This window comes from Pleuronectes platessa, chromosome 13 (genome assembly GCF_947347685.1).
Source record: "Pleuronectes platessa chromosome 13, fPlePla1.1, whole genome shotgun sequence".
Lineage (NCBI taxonomy): Eukaryota > Metazoa > Chordata > Actinopteri > Pleuronectiformes > Pleuronectidae > Pleuronectes > Pleuronectes platessa.
The window spans coordinates 5,199,240-5,212,827 of NC_070638.1; the positions used below are offsets into that span (position 1 = coordinate 5,199,240).

A 13,588-nucleotide genomic window follows, 5' to 3' on the forward strand; every position below is an offset into this window, starting at 1 on the left:
CATGGTTTGCTGTGGACGGACAGTTTGACAGCAGCTACTTACGTTGGGTCCTTTGGGTCCAGGGAAGCCGACGGGTCCCTGTGGTCCATTAGGTCCCTGGGATGAAAATGAAATGAATGGAGTGAGTGAGTGGAGAAACACAACATGAATAAAGTTGTCAAGGCAGTTTAATATTAAATGACAACTTCCCCTTTTGAGCCATTTTCATAGGGAAACGATTTTCTTTACCTTTCCAGTAAAAATTAAATGAATCCACCTTTTGATTATTTTGATGAGAGAAATAGCTGTGGTTCACTTTGAGTTAAGATTCAAGTAGAATGTCCCTGAGGTACTTTTACTGTTGAACTCTAAACCTCAATATTCTCAAGAGCCACTGAAGAAACAGTCTGGTACTGACCCTCTCTCCTGGTGGGCCGGCAGGTCCATCATTGCCTGAGGTGCCCTGAGGAAAAAGAAAAGGTTCAGAGGAAAAGTTTGTCAAAAACGTCAAAGTCTGAAATGGACCTGAAATAAACTACTAAGCAACTCACATCCTCTGATCACAGACAAAACTGAATGGTATTACAGGTGGGAAATAGTAAAAGTAAAAGTAAGCTCACGTCAGTTCTCCAGACATACGAGCTAAAAATCAAATCAATATTAATAATAATAAACAGGAAATAGAAGCGGTCCTACATCGCTTCCTTGAGGAACACCACTCATTAGAACCTCCCATTTATTGCCATTCAAATATGTCACAACAATTCAACCTCTATTAGAAACAAATGACCAATTATATAAATTGCAATATTCCACCTCTGATCTGTGTTATTGTGTTTTGGACATTTAGACACATTCATTTTCAATGAACTGAATTCCTGAGGTTAACAATGACCCTGGTTCTCACCTTGGCTCCTGGTTTCCCTGTTGGTCCTCTTGCACCGCGCCCACCACGTGGACCCTGGACACAGTTTATAAAACAATGCAGCAATGTTCTGGTAAACAAATGCCTTTTTAAAGAATTTTGCTCTATTTTAGAACATCTAACGATAGTATAACAAAACAAACCAACAAGGTTATCAGCGTCTACTGCCCTCCCTGCCTGTTTCTACAATTCCCCATGCAGTGCATATCTCCTTCAAATGAGGAGGGAAATAAAGGCTATACATGACTACACAAAGGACAATATTTTCATTTGAACACACTAAATCATTAATGTGGATGTCTCGGGCTGCGTGGGCAGACAGTAGGATTTCTTACCGTGGGGCCACGTTGCCCTCTGGGGCCAGATTTGCCGGCGATTCCCTGAGAAAGAAAAACAAAAGCTCTGATTTAGCACAGGATCATCAGCCAGTGTGAGTAAAACTTCATCTCTTCTCAGAAGAAATATCGAGAATACAACAATACGGGGGGACAGAGATGAACGCTGAGGGGGTTAGGGACTCGAAATGGAATCATCTGAGTGTCTTTGGACACAAAAAAAATATATAATGAAATTGCTAAGTGGTTACACACAGGCACTTGACAGGTTGAACTACCTGTCAGTTGTAGCCCGATGGGGCCGGGAGGTGTCTGCCTCTCAATGTCCGTCTCAGAGCGGAGAGGAGCTTGTCTCGTCAATAATACCCCCCCCCCCCCCCCCCCCCCCCCACACACACACACCATTCTGCCACCCTCCCTCTCCTCGCTTAAGCTCTAACCCTTTTTTCAACTGGACCCCAGAGCTGAACATAGCTGTTAGTCCTGCACCCAGTGTTAAAACCTGATCACACAGCTACATAATAAGTCAGTGGACACTTTTCGTGGTTTTATCTCCGATTAAGGTAAATGTTGATGCTACAACATGTGATGATAGCTATTGAGAGTGAGTGTGGTAGAAAGTTTGTGGCAACAGCTTGGAGAACAGCCCGTCCTTATTTCAAAATGACAGTGAGGTAAATAAATACATGTTTTTTCCTGGTTTGTTGTGCCGGAGCTTGACTGATCTGTTCTGACCTCAGCTCCATCCAGAAGAGCTGGAACAACTGGCTTTATCACTTAAGTGGCTGAGTAGGAGAAAATAATCAAAAAGCATGTTTCCAAAATCTCATGGAAAGTCATCACAACAAAGTGGAGACTGTGATAACATATACAAATATATATATATATATAATATTGCTATTCAATTCAGGAGTCCTTTGTTCTGGTGTTGACATACATTTAAAATGCAGATTATACACAGTTGGGTTATAAAAACAGTCACATACATATTCGGTTAGATGGTTAAATGATGATGATATCCATGTTAATATATGCTTAAAGTATGCAAAGCGTCCTGTCTATGGTTTATGTTGCACAAAGAAAAATGCTGAAGTAGATGTTAAATCAATACTTGACTCTATTTTATGCCTGGCACCAGTAAAGTCTTAGGGCCTTTTTAATCTACAAGTCAAGACATATTTACAACCTGTCGTCGACACCTACGTGCGCAGCATCGACCCATAATTGACATTTATTGATTTGGAGTATCCAGCGTCAGCGTGTTGTCAATTCAGTTGCTGCATTTGCCAACTTTTTTTGAATTAAGAGCACAGAAGTAAAGGCGTCTTTCCGTTTGAATGGAGACAATAATCAGGTTCATTTCTTAATTTCCTTGCCAATGTAAGATCATTATGTTATTACTACCATCTTCTCCTATTGTTTAATGACGTCTAAACTTTTCCAATTGGTGCCAAAGTCCGAAGTATCCCCAAAAATGTTTGCAAACAGGAAATGAACAAACTAAACAGAAGAGCCTGAAGGTCCAGAGCAAACAAGGTATAATGTGAAAGCATCAGTTATTTATTGTGCATCTTAAACTGCTACAATAATCCTTGACCATGATGTGTTTTAATATTTTACATCCTCTGCACTTACTTCCCTTTGCTAAATAGGAAACCCCTTAGTGACTGAGAGTGTTTGTCTTCAACAGGAAGGAGCATAATGAATGTTTCTGACTCACCCTTGCTCCTTTCTCGCCATTTGCCCCAGGGAACCCTGGGAAGCCATTGGAGCCCTGCAAGACACATAAAGAACAAGTGAGTGAGATGAAAAGAGAAACAGAAAAAGGTAAGAGTGAGGGGGAGGTATAATATAAGAGAGGACCTCACAGCGTTCCTCTCGTGCTTTACTGACAAAGGATAATTAAAGGGCCAACCATAAATACTGCAACACCGGCCAGCACATTGTTTCCATTAGGTTACAGTTGGTGATTTGTGAGTTCCCGGCTGATAAATGAGCACCTTACTTTAAATGCTTCAAACAAACTCAGCGGGATACTTTCTTCCTCCTCCCTGTGAGAGAAGTGCTGTTGGGATGTTGGCACAGTCGGGAGGCAGGAATAGGAAGTTAACCAAAAACTGCCAGAGGGAGCAAATAAAGACAAAGGACGGGGAGAGAGCAGCTCCCCTTTGATACCCATCAGCAATTTAGTTATTGGGCTTTCGCGGGCTGTGCCCTCTGATAGCGGGGACGGTGCCAGTCAAACAAATACTCGGGGAGTGGAATCACTATTGGATGAATGAAACGAGTTCCAAGCAGCTTAGCACTGCAGCGTCACTTCATGCAACATTAAGTGGGATAAACGCTGAATACATTACGGCTATTTAAGTTAAATATTTATTCGTCTCCGGTTTGTCTTTGTGTTTAGAACATAATCCAATGCAGATCACATCTGCAGCGCCCGCTACCGATCACATGCATATGTATACAAGGCATAATTCTGTGTGGTATGCGCAGGAGCAGCTTAACAAGGCGCCGTGGGCAGAATTGCAAGAGGTTAAATTGCCCAGCAGTTTCTGAGGCAGCAGGAAAGCAGATCTGTGCAGTTTAATGAGTTTTTCACAGAGGTGCAGTTATGGTAAACTGAAAGGATCACCGGCACCGGACGAGCCTGACTTGTGCCACAGAGATAAGACGGCACGCTGGAGCTGTCGCCAAATGGCATCGGGAATTAACGGTGTGGCAAGGCTGTTAACAGAGGGTGATGGGGTGCAGCAGCCAAAACCACAGCCAGTGGAGGGATTCGAGCACGCGGCTGATGGACGAGGGATAAAGGCAAACGAGCAGCCTCACCGGCAGTGACCCTGAACCTACTCACCGGGACAATGTGACATTTTACAACACTGGTGTAACTGTGCAATGGTTTAACAGGCTAAAAACTGAGGGGATAATAAGGTTCGGTGAAGCATACAGTAAATTATCTTAAGTTCTGGTCTCTGAGAGCGTTCTCATTATAAGTTACCACTGACAGCTTCAAACTTTGTTTCCACTTACATCTTTTAAACGCTGGAAAGAAAAGAAGAAGAGAGCGTGTCGCTGTTTATACCGCGACAGAGTCAAGATGCCTTTATTCTCTGCCTGCCTCTCTCTCTCTCTCTCCAAAAACACTTTCTTTGAAGGAGTGGAAAAAGAAGATGGGATCCACGGGGGACCGTTTGTGGGCAGCCTTTGTTTGAAAAGATTTTTATGGATACAAACAGAAGGGAATTTTTTTTGTGTTCTCCTTATTACTGCAAGCGCTTATTGCTTATTCATTACAGCCATTTCACTTGAACTGGTTTACTCCACAGTGAGATGCACCACAGCTAAACAAAGAGAACTACCTGACTTTAAATGAATGTAACAAATGGATGAAATCATCGCCCTCCTCTGAGTCTCTCCCACTTTAATTCGGTCTCGTGTTAATTCCAGCTCCACACTCGGCTCTGATCCTAGTGCTGACACTAACAGACCGAGCAGGAGATTGGCCGGTCTGGATGTTGTGAGAGAGGGTGTGTCCGACCCATCATCTCAGGGCCAAGCTGTCAGTGCTGACAGCAGCAGAGGGGAACCGGCTGCAGCAGCACATCTCGATGGTCAGCGCTGCGGCTCGAGGAACGCCAGAGGGTTAGATCATGTCTGGAGGAGTTTAAGGAGGGGAGACGGCTGATGACTGCGGCAGGTGACCGTGCAAGTTAAGCTTCCTGCAAGAGTTTGTGGCGAGCGGGGCGGCGGGTGTCTGCTCGGGTTTGTGTCTGGGCAGATCGGGGTCGGTCAGCAAATCAGCAAGTTTTAGAGAGGACACGCAGGAGCAAATTTAGAAATGAGCGAACGCTGATCAGGGGGCAGATCCAGGACTTGTTTTCATTTTCTTTAACACTGCTGGAGAGAGTATTTTTCATCAATTCCATAATTATGTGTCAATCTTGATGAAATTGTTCGGACATATTTAGGGCGTTGGTCGTGATAAGTACAGATCCATATTAAAATCTCGATCTAGTTAATTTAAAAGTGCTTTCACAGTGGTGAAGGCTTTTTTTAGATGCTGTATCGGAACTGATTAGAGTTAGAAACCTGTAAAGTCCAAGCTGAGAGATGTTTTAAATTGAAGTCGCCTGTTGGGCCTTGGTGGAGGTATAAGCTCTACTGAGTGCAACACTAGTTTACAATTAAGTTGTTTAAACATTAAATTCAAGCTTTAATTACATTTCTTAACCATAAAGAATATGTTTTTAAATCTATATGTCAGCTCATATGCTTCTTACTCCCTAATATCAGTTTTGGCATTGGCCCTGAAAAAAATACATATCATTCAGACACATTTTTAAGCTTCATTGTTTCCACACTGACAAGCAGAGTGGAAAAATCTTCCCTCAAAAGTTCACATTACTGCAGCTCCTCTGCTGAACTGCGCCTCAACCCTGAATAAAATCTCCATCCGTGACCTCTGACCTCTCAGTGGATTCAGGGGAGCAGAACTCATTTCCACACACCACCCAGCGGAGGTTGGTGCATCACGTACCTTGGAGCCTTGTCTTCCAGGGTAACCAGGCAAACCGGGGACTCCAAGTTTTCCCTAAGAAAAGAAAAACAAAACAAAAGACACTGTATTCTCATTGTGTCACTGGAGACAGCGGAAAAGTTCACAGAAGCGTTAAAGCAATAAACTTATAGCAGTAAAGTTTTACTGCTGGTGTGGGAATTATTTTAATACCATGTTTATGAACATGACATCATCCGGGCACACAGTTTTTCTGCGTTTTGCACCCGAACGTGGATCCATGCTGGTCCATCTAGACTCTTTTCGATGGTGTATGGTCGTTATGAATTTCACAGAATCGGATGCAACTCTCCTGGGTGCGTTCAAACATAAAGGTCAAGTCATATATTCTCATGAAGAGACTTTGAATCTGAGACTTCTCACGCCGGTGCTGGAATGTGTATTGCTGCAAAACTCAAGATGACGATCACAAGAGGAAATGTGAAATTTATTGATTTGATTTTTCAATATTAAGTGATATACAGCAGCAGAAGTAGCTTTGAGAAGGTTTCATATTTATATATATCATAAAGTCTGCTGTCACACCAGGTGGGATGAGTTTAGCTGTGAGGCGTAGGTCGATTTCAGTTGTAGCAAAAAGATTAAAATAAGAAGCGGTAAATCATTTTTCTTAAGTCTCCTTTTCAAATGGATTCTAATAATCTTTCAGTATTTCCCTTCCACAGCTATTGACATCATCATTTCTTCTTTCTTGGAGGATTACTGGGTTTTTATTGAGTAGTTTCATCCACAAACCAGTTGATCCAAACCTAATTACTGTATAAGAAAACGGCTCATTAATTAAAACTCATCAAAACAACCCTTACTACTGTCCTGAAACCGACCAGGCTCTTATTTTCAATAGTATGAATACTGCAGCACTACACAGCGAGGAGCTCACTGGAGGAACGTTGTCAACATGAACCAATTAAAACGAGTCTGAGTGCCGAGCTGAAGGCCGCTGGAGGAGACTCTGAACCTCACATGATCAAAACGGCAGCGAGACCGAAGTGGACTGTTCCTCACAGACCTGTGTCTTTCCGGCTCAGTTCACTAAAGACGTGTTATTAGATCCCTGTTTTACTGCCCCCCCCCCCCCCCCTGTAACTTTACCCATTCACATATGAGGGAGAATTTATGTGTGTATGTTTTCTTTCTTTTATCACACTCTAAAGCATGTTGGCTAACCCTAGGCTTAGTACAACTCAATAATCAATAAAGGCATTACGGAGAATCCACAGCTTTATAATCCAGTTTCAGCTGTTGATTATTTACCTTCTCTCCAGCTGATCCCAAGGGGCCGGACTCTCCTCCAGGTCCTGATTTGCCCTTGGGGCCCTCTGGACCGTCCTCTCCTCTGACTCCATCCACACCGATCTCGCCCTGGATGCAAAGAATACACATGTTCAAATGGGTTTCCCTTTACTAAAGCACATGGTTTTTTCTCTTATGCGAGTATCATTTCTGAATTTTGTAGTTGATGATTCACCTTGTCGCCCTTGAGACCCATGTCTCCCTTGAAGCCGGGGAATCCATCTTCTCCCTGATGATGAAAAGGACAAAAGTAGTCAGTTGTGTCTGGAGCTGAGAGTTGAGTCCAGTATCTCAGAGACAAACTTATACTTAAAATACATATTTCTGCACGAAAGGTGGAATCTACAAAACTTCACACATAAAACAATGAACCCTGATTCAAAACAGCAGCGATAATAACAGTGATAAACATTTACAGTTATGCTGACTGAGGTACACAGGCTCATTAAGACAGATTCATACCGACATCTAGCGGCCACTTAGGCAAAGCATCCACCTAAGCACTTCTGAAGTTAGTGTTATTCTACTGACATCTGGTGGTTCACACTGAGAATGCAGTTTAAAACTTTTTCAAAAGTCCCTTGGTAGTTGTTGCATGAAAGCTGAGCTCCAGTTTATATTACATTATATTACATTGTATAAAGTTTTATTATATTAAATTATATTATATCACAATACAGTAAAATATGATCATCCTATAACTTGAAGTCTTGGCATTGTGAAGATGTTTACAACAGAATACATGAGACATTAGCTTTTAATGACATAATCAAGTATTTCAGTTAATTTCTCCAGTTCCCTAACGATTAGTGTTGGATCTGCACACAGTGGCATCAGGCTACGTTCAGCACAGAGATCCAAGGAAACAAAGCCAACTGATCAATCTGCACTGAGACTGCAGAACAAACAGCCTCATTCTAGTTTAATGCTCCACGCTCAATTACAGCCCGGCGGCGTGACGACTTAACTGCCAGCCTGATGGGCCTCTATGAGAGTTCTTTCCACTCGCTGGATTCAAATGAAGCCTCATTAAAGGAAGGAATTACAACTGTGATGGCAGGATTATTTTTTTCACAGGAATGACATTCGTCAGCCTCGCTGAACAGAAGGAGGAGAGCAGGGAGGCATTTACCTTTTCTCCTTTGCCACCTTTAAGACCTCTGATGCCCTCGGCTCCCTGGAGAGAAAATAACAGTGGGAATGACATTCAGGGAGGATGTGTAAGTGTCATGGCAGGGTGCTGGTACTGCATGATGGAGACGGCGCTTACTTTCACACCACGAGGCCCGGGGTAGCCGATGGATCCCATAGGACCAGGATGACCCTGAAAGGTTAAGAAACAGCCATGAGATGTACATTCTTTACAGAGTTTAGTCTCTGATGGATATTCACTGATGATTTTTTCCAAAAGTGAATGGACAGTACCATCTGATTCCTACTGGTTCATGACTTAACACATAACAAATACTAGATATGTAAGCTTTTAAAAACCCACAGTGCAGCCTGTGAAAATGATTTAACCTCCATGCAGCAAAACGGTGCTGGAAAAAATTATGATCATATCAGATGTCTGGAGCTGAGGAGTTTTATCAGCTGGGATGGTCCTACATGAACTAATATGTTATTGTCAATCTCTGACTAAATACTGACCATAAAAAACCTATATTCACACCTGATGTTACCTAAATTGCCCTTCACACACACTTAACCCTCAACAGATGCTAAATATGATATTTGAAGTAACTGCCTGTGCAGCGACACTTTGGGGAAAAACCATAATTACACATTTCACTGTGAAAATCCAAACTACATGATACTCACTAATGTTCCTTTCTCGCCTGCAGGGCCCTCTTTGCCTGGGTGACCCTGGAACAGATTTCATGATTTACCAAGAGGTGAAGATGTAAATGAACGAATGGTATTAAAGTGATAGTGCGTGGGAAACTTACAGGAGGACCATCTGCTCCAGAAAGCCCAGCCAAGCCCTGTTTACCTTGAGGTCCCTACAAATACAGAATAACAGGCACGTCAGACAGACACACAGGGAGACAGACCAGTATTACTGCCATGAGTTCAAATTCTGTTTTATATATTAACAAATCCACAAAACCACTAAACAATACTTTGAGTCTCACGGAGTAAGTGCTTATGCAGGGGCGCTCGCACAGTGAAATCTACATAGTTTGCATTTGTGCACGTGTGTGTGTGTGTGTTTTAGCCAGCAGGGCTGTGCGGAGCCGCCAGTCAAAGGCCCACAGCTCAGACAGCACAGGTCTGCTGAATCACTTATGAGGTCCTGACTGAAGCGTTCACTTATCGGTGCAGCAGAGCTGTGGTGGGAGGACTGGAGGGAGGACTGGGATCCCACTTTACTTACTTTCTCACCGGGACCCCCGATTGGACCTTGAGGACCAATAAGACCCTGAAACACAATGGAAACATGGATTAGAACAGTCAGGCCCTTTTAAGTCGTTTTCCAATAACAGGACTTGAACACTGGCAAAGTGATGCAGGGAACAGAACACTGGCTATTGTCAGTATTGAAAAGTCTGTGTGATGCGTCTGTAATTTACATATTTGTACTATAATTCCATTTCTCTCTTCTATGACCAACTATTGTTTTTATTGGTCGGCTCCTTTATGCTGCCTGTTGGCATCTGATCACTCGGCCGTGCAAAGGGAGGTCCATTATTTTTCTACAGTTCATTTTTATGTCACTCATCTTAAAGACGTATTTGGAAGTCGCCCAAAGTAGAATTACAAAAACAAGAAAAAAGGTGTTAACATCTTGAAATAAAAGAGCTGTGTTATTCATCTGTGGCCTTCAGTGGAGGCCATCAATCTGCCTCAGGGCCAGTGAAACTAAAAGGAGCAAGTTATTTACTCGACCTGTTTACCATCAGGACAGGTTCCTGCTAATACTTTCCAGGGAAGTGACCTCATCCTGTCCAGGCTGTGAGCATCAGCGGGACTTCAATCTCTTACCTGGCGATGGCCACGATATATCAGGGGCTTCTGGTTTGTATTAAGGATGGAAATAAAAATTCCCTGCGCCACCAACTGGACAGTGTAATCAGTGCTACTGGATAAATGCAATATGTCTCATCTCAGCGGCACAGAAAGGATGTTTTTCTTGTGACAACAAAGTTCAAATTGAATATTTGGGAAATGCCTCAGAGAGCAGTGGTTATTTGAGGAATGAAGGATGGAGAGAGCAGGGAGAGGAAGTGGAGAGAAATAAAAACATGCCTGCGAACATCTGATTAAGAAAACAGGAGCGCGAGTGAGCACCTGCGTTTCCCCCGCTGTAAAAAGACAAATGGCAAAGAGGAGCATGAGAAAGGGACAGATATGAGGCAGGGACGAGAGAGTGGGGGACTCAGAGAGAAAGACAAGAGCGATCCAACAGGGTGAGGAAGAACAGATAGATACCAAGAGAGAGGGAAAGAGAAGGAACTTACATGTGGACCAGGCAAACCCTGCTGCCCATGAGGCCCTGGCTCTCCTTGTGGACCCTGCACATGAGAAAGGAAAGGGTGAGATTAATGTTTGTAATTTCTGCAAATTGATTCTCTTCTATTCATTATTAAACATGGCAACTACTGAAAAACAATACTGCCAAAATACGGATTAATATAAAAAAATATACACCAGAAACTAATCTTATGTCTAAAGGCAAGGAAAACTTTACAAAGACTTATGTGCCTCTTGTCTTTTGCTCCAATGCACTGGATTTAAAGAAACTCTTCAAAGGAACTGGGGCCGGCTGGAGTGAGTACTTTGGATGACCTTGTTTGGTTTGATTAGATTAATCCATGTCAGGAATGTGCCGCTAAAAAACGGTGTAAATGTTTGGGGGACGGTTTGTCTGGTGAAGATTGGTGAATGAATTACTTCCTCTGAACACACGCTGCGGGGCCACGGAACCGTCTGCGTTCGGATTGCAGCTGATAAGACTGAAAGTGGTGGGCTGTGCCGTGTCCCTGCCGAGGTTCAGTGTGCCACAACACAAACAAATAGAAAAACAGAGCGGGGCCCTGTGACGCAGCCTGATCCAGCTGTTACAACAAACACACGAAAAAGACCCAAAACTGAGCTTAAATGAAGGATCGGGGTGAAGCTATTAGAAACATTGTGGTTCATCACTCCTGGAGGATGATGTAAAACCTCCATATGTCCGAGGAGCACCGAGAGGCACCGTAAACCCGATGGACAGCTCCGCTACTTTGGATACACTCCGCTTCGATTTTGAGAAAACGCCAAGATCAACAGCCCGTCTGTGGAAATTAATGAGAAGCACACGTAATTTCTCTTGTGATGTGTTGTTTCGACAGCTGTTTGTTTCCTTGGCTCGGCGTCTCGATGATTTAGAGACTCGCTCCGCAACCACAGACAATGTGCACGCTTGTCTAACTGTCATGACCAATGATCAGTCTGCCTCACTCGAAGCGTCCAACCGGGACCCGCCGGGAAGCTGCATGAGTGATGGGACCACGAGCAGACAGGATTTTCTGTTATACCCCTTACTAAGACTTAAAGCCTCTTCAGCATGGAGTCCTCAAGTCATCAGACTTTGTTTGAGAAGTATGATGAGACGATCTCTGCTGCGATTTACCATCTCTATTCAGCAAATAGGATGAGTTTCTACTTTTCCTGGCTAAATATGAAAAAAAAAGAGCAAAACTCACCATGTTTCCTTTGGGACCGGCTTGCCCATCGATTCCAGGGAGACCCTATGGAAATCAGAATTTCAAAATGAAAGTTAATAGGTTCATTAAAGCTTAAAAGCACATAACAAGTGGTATCAAAGTTAAAGCGTATGGAAAATGTACTTACACGCTGTCCTCCAGTACCTTGAGACCCTCTGGGGCCGAGCAAACCTCTAGGACCCTGGATGTAGAGACAATTATGAGTTCATTAAAATAATGTATGATTATGATTTGAGATAAATGCATTATTTCTAATCTGACTGCAAAGGTTGCAAAAATATATGTGCAGGACCTTACATGCACTGGAAAGTGACTCACTATGTAAAATACTGACCTCCTGAGGTCATGCATGGTAACTGCAGGGGTAATTCAGGGAATGAACAAAAGTTGTTTTTATTCTTGAACTCTTGTGTTGTTAATTTGAAATCAATTCCCTTACTCTGCTCTTTTATAATGTGGACACTGAGGGATGAAGCTGTGAGCAACTATTTGGTTTAAAAGGACAATATTGTTTTGGGTAAGAAAGGGAGCGAGTTATTGAGACGGAACCGGGCAGAATATGTCAGTTTCTCATGGAGCGATGACAGAACAACACATTTCCCCCGGTTCAACTTTCATGATCTATTATTCAGAGCCATTCTGACTTGGCAAGGACGAGACTACGAGCGCAATGGTCCTTTTGCAGACAGGAATGTTGATACAAGAAGAGAGGAGGGCGAGGCTATGTATTAAAATAATTGGCGGAATGAGTGTCGGGGTAAAGGAATGAGGGGAAGAGGACTGCGGCATTGAAAGGAAAGGAGTCTAGTGTTAGTTGTGTTTTCATTGTATTCTTCTCTGTGACGTGAGCCGCACTTTAAAGATCCTGGTTCGCTCAGATCCGAAATGTACTTACGCTCTCTCCAGCCACACCTCTCTGTCCAACCTGGCCATCTTCACCCTGTGAATAGACAGAAGAACAGAGGGTTATTGAGGAACGTAGAGGGATTGTGATGGCGTTTCAGAACAAGGTGAAGGTGTATGGCCACTGAGGTGCTACTTACTCTTGGGCCGTCCTCTCCTGGAGAACCCGGAGGACCCGATGGACCAAATTCTCCCTGGAGAGAGATCACAGGAGAAGGGATGTGAACAAAGGAGTGGGAGCAGCGGGGGGGTCACACAAGCTCCTACAAGCTGGAAAGATGCTCCTAATTTCTAAGTTTTGAAAAATATGATATGGCCCACAAATTCAGAAGCAAGAGAGTGTCTCTAATCTACAATAAGCACGGTCACCACAATTGGCACTGGCCTATATGGTTTCCACTATTCATAGTGCTCTATAAGAACGAGTCTACAACCGGGTGGCCCTGTAATTACTCAGTATAGGATAAGGCCTGTCTAGAAATACCCCTCTGTGATCTCTGTGCTCGCTCTACTGGCTGTTTTTACGCAGGCCCGAATTCCACAAGCACCACACTCAGCACTCCCAGTTCGCCTCCAGGCCTGGTTCAAGGCAGCCCCAGTGGTTCTGGAGTCAGTCCCACCGCTGGTAACTGGGTCAAGCGCCCTAATGAGTTCCACTCCTTCAAAATTCCTATCTGTCAACAATGGGGCGCGCGTGAGACGGATGGGAGGCGGCGTCTGAGCTACCAGTCGGGCCCGATGCTGCTGTGAGGCGCGGGGCAGAAACTACTGGGATCAACTGGGACTAGAGATAAGAGACTGTGGGATGTTATTTTTGCAGACGGACGTTTTTGATGATGTCTGTCCTCTGATCTTGTTAATTCAC

General features: G+C 43.6%; 1 protein-coding gene across 1 annotated transcript in view; it reads right to left on the reverse strand.

Moving 5' to 3' along the window:
- Positions 1-13,588, reverse strand: part of LOC128455069 (collagen alpha-1(XI) chain) — a 74,760-nt gene that overhangs the window by 25,533 nt on the left and 35,639 nt on the right. Inside the window, exons 19-36 of the mRNA XM_053438700.1 lie at positions 12,864-12,917; positions 12,716-12,760; positions 11,948-12,001; positions 11,800-11,844; positions 10,573-10,626; positions 9,489-9,533; positions 9,061-9,114; positions 8,933-8,977; positions 8,382-8,435; positions 8,244-8,288; positions 7,287-7,340; positions 7,073-7,180; positions 5,780-5,833; positions 2,960-3,013; positions 1,240-1,284; positions 887-940; positions 398-442; positions 43-96 (exon numbers count right to left, since the gene is read on the reverse strand). Coding sequence (XP_053294675.1) covers positions 43-96; positions 398-442; positions 887-940; positions 1,240-1,284; positions 2,960-3,013; positions 5,780-5,833; positions 7,073-7,180; positions 7,287-7,340; positions 8,244-8,288; positions 8,382-8,435; positions 8,933-8,977; positions 9,061-9,114; positions 9,489-9,533; positions 10,573-10,626; positions 11,800-11,844; positions 11,948-12,001; positions 12,716-12,760; positions 12,864-12,917 — 963 coding nt within the window. The remainder of the gene's footprint in view (positions 1-42; positions 97-397; positions 443-886; positions 941-1,239; positions 1,285-2,959; positions 3,014-5,779; positions 5,834-7,072; positions 7,181-7,286; positions 7,341-8,243; positions 8,289-8,381; positions 8,436-8,932; positions 8,978-9,060; positions 9,115-9,488; positions 9,534-10,572; positions 10,627-11,799; positions 11,845-11,947; positions 12,002-12,715; positions 12,761-12,863; positions 12,918-13,588) is intronic.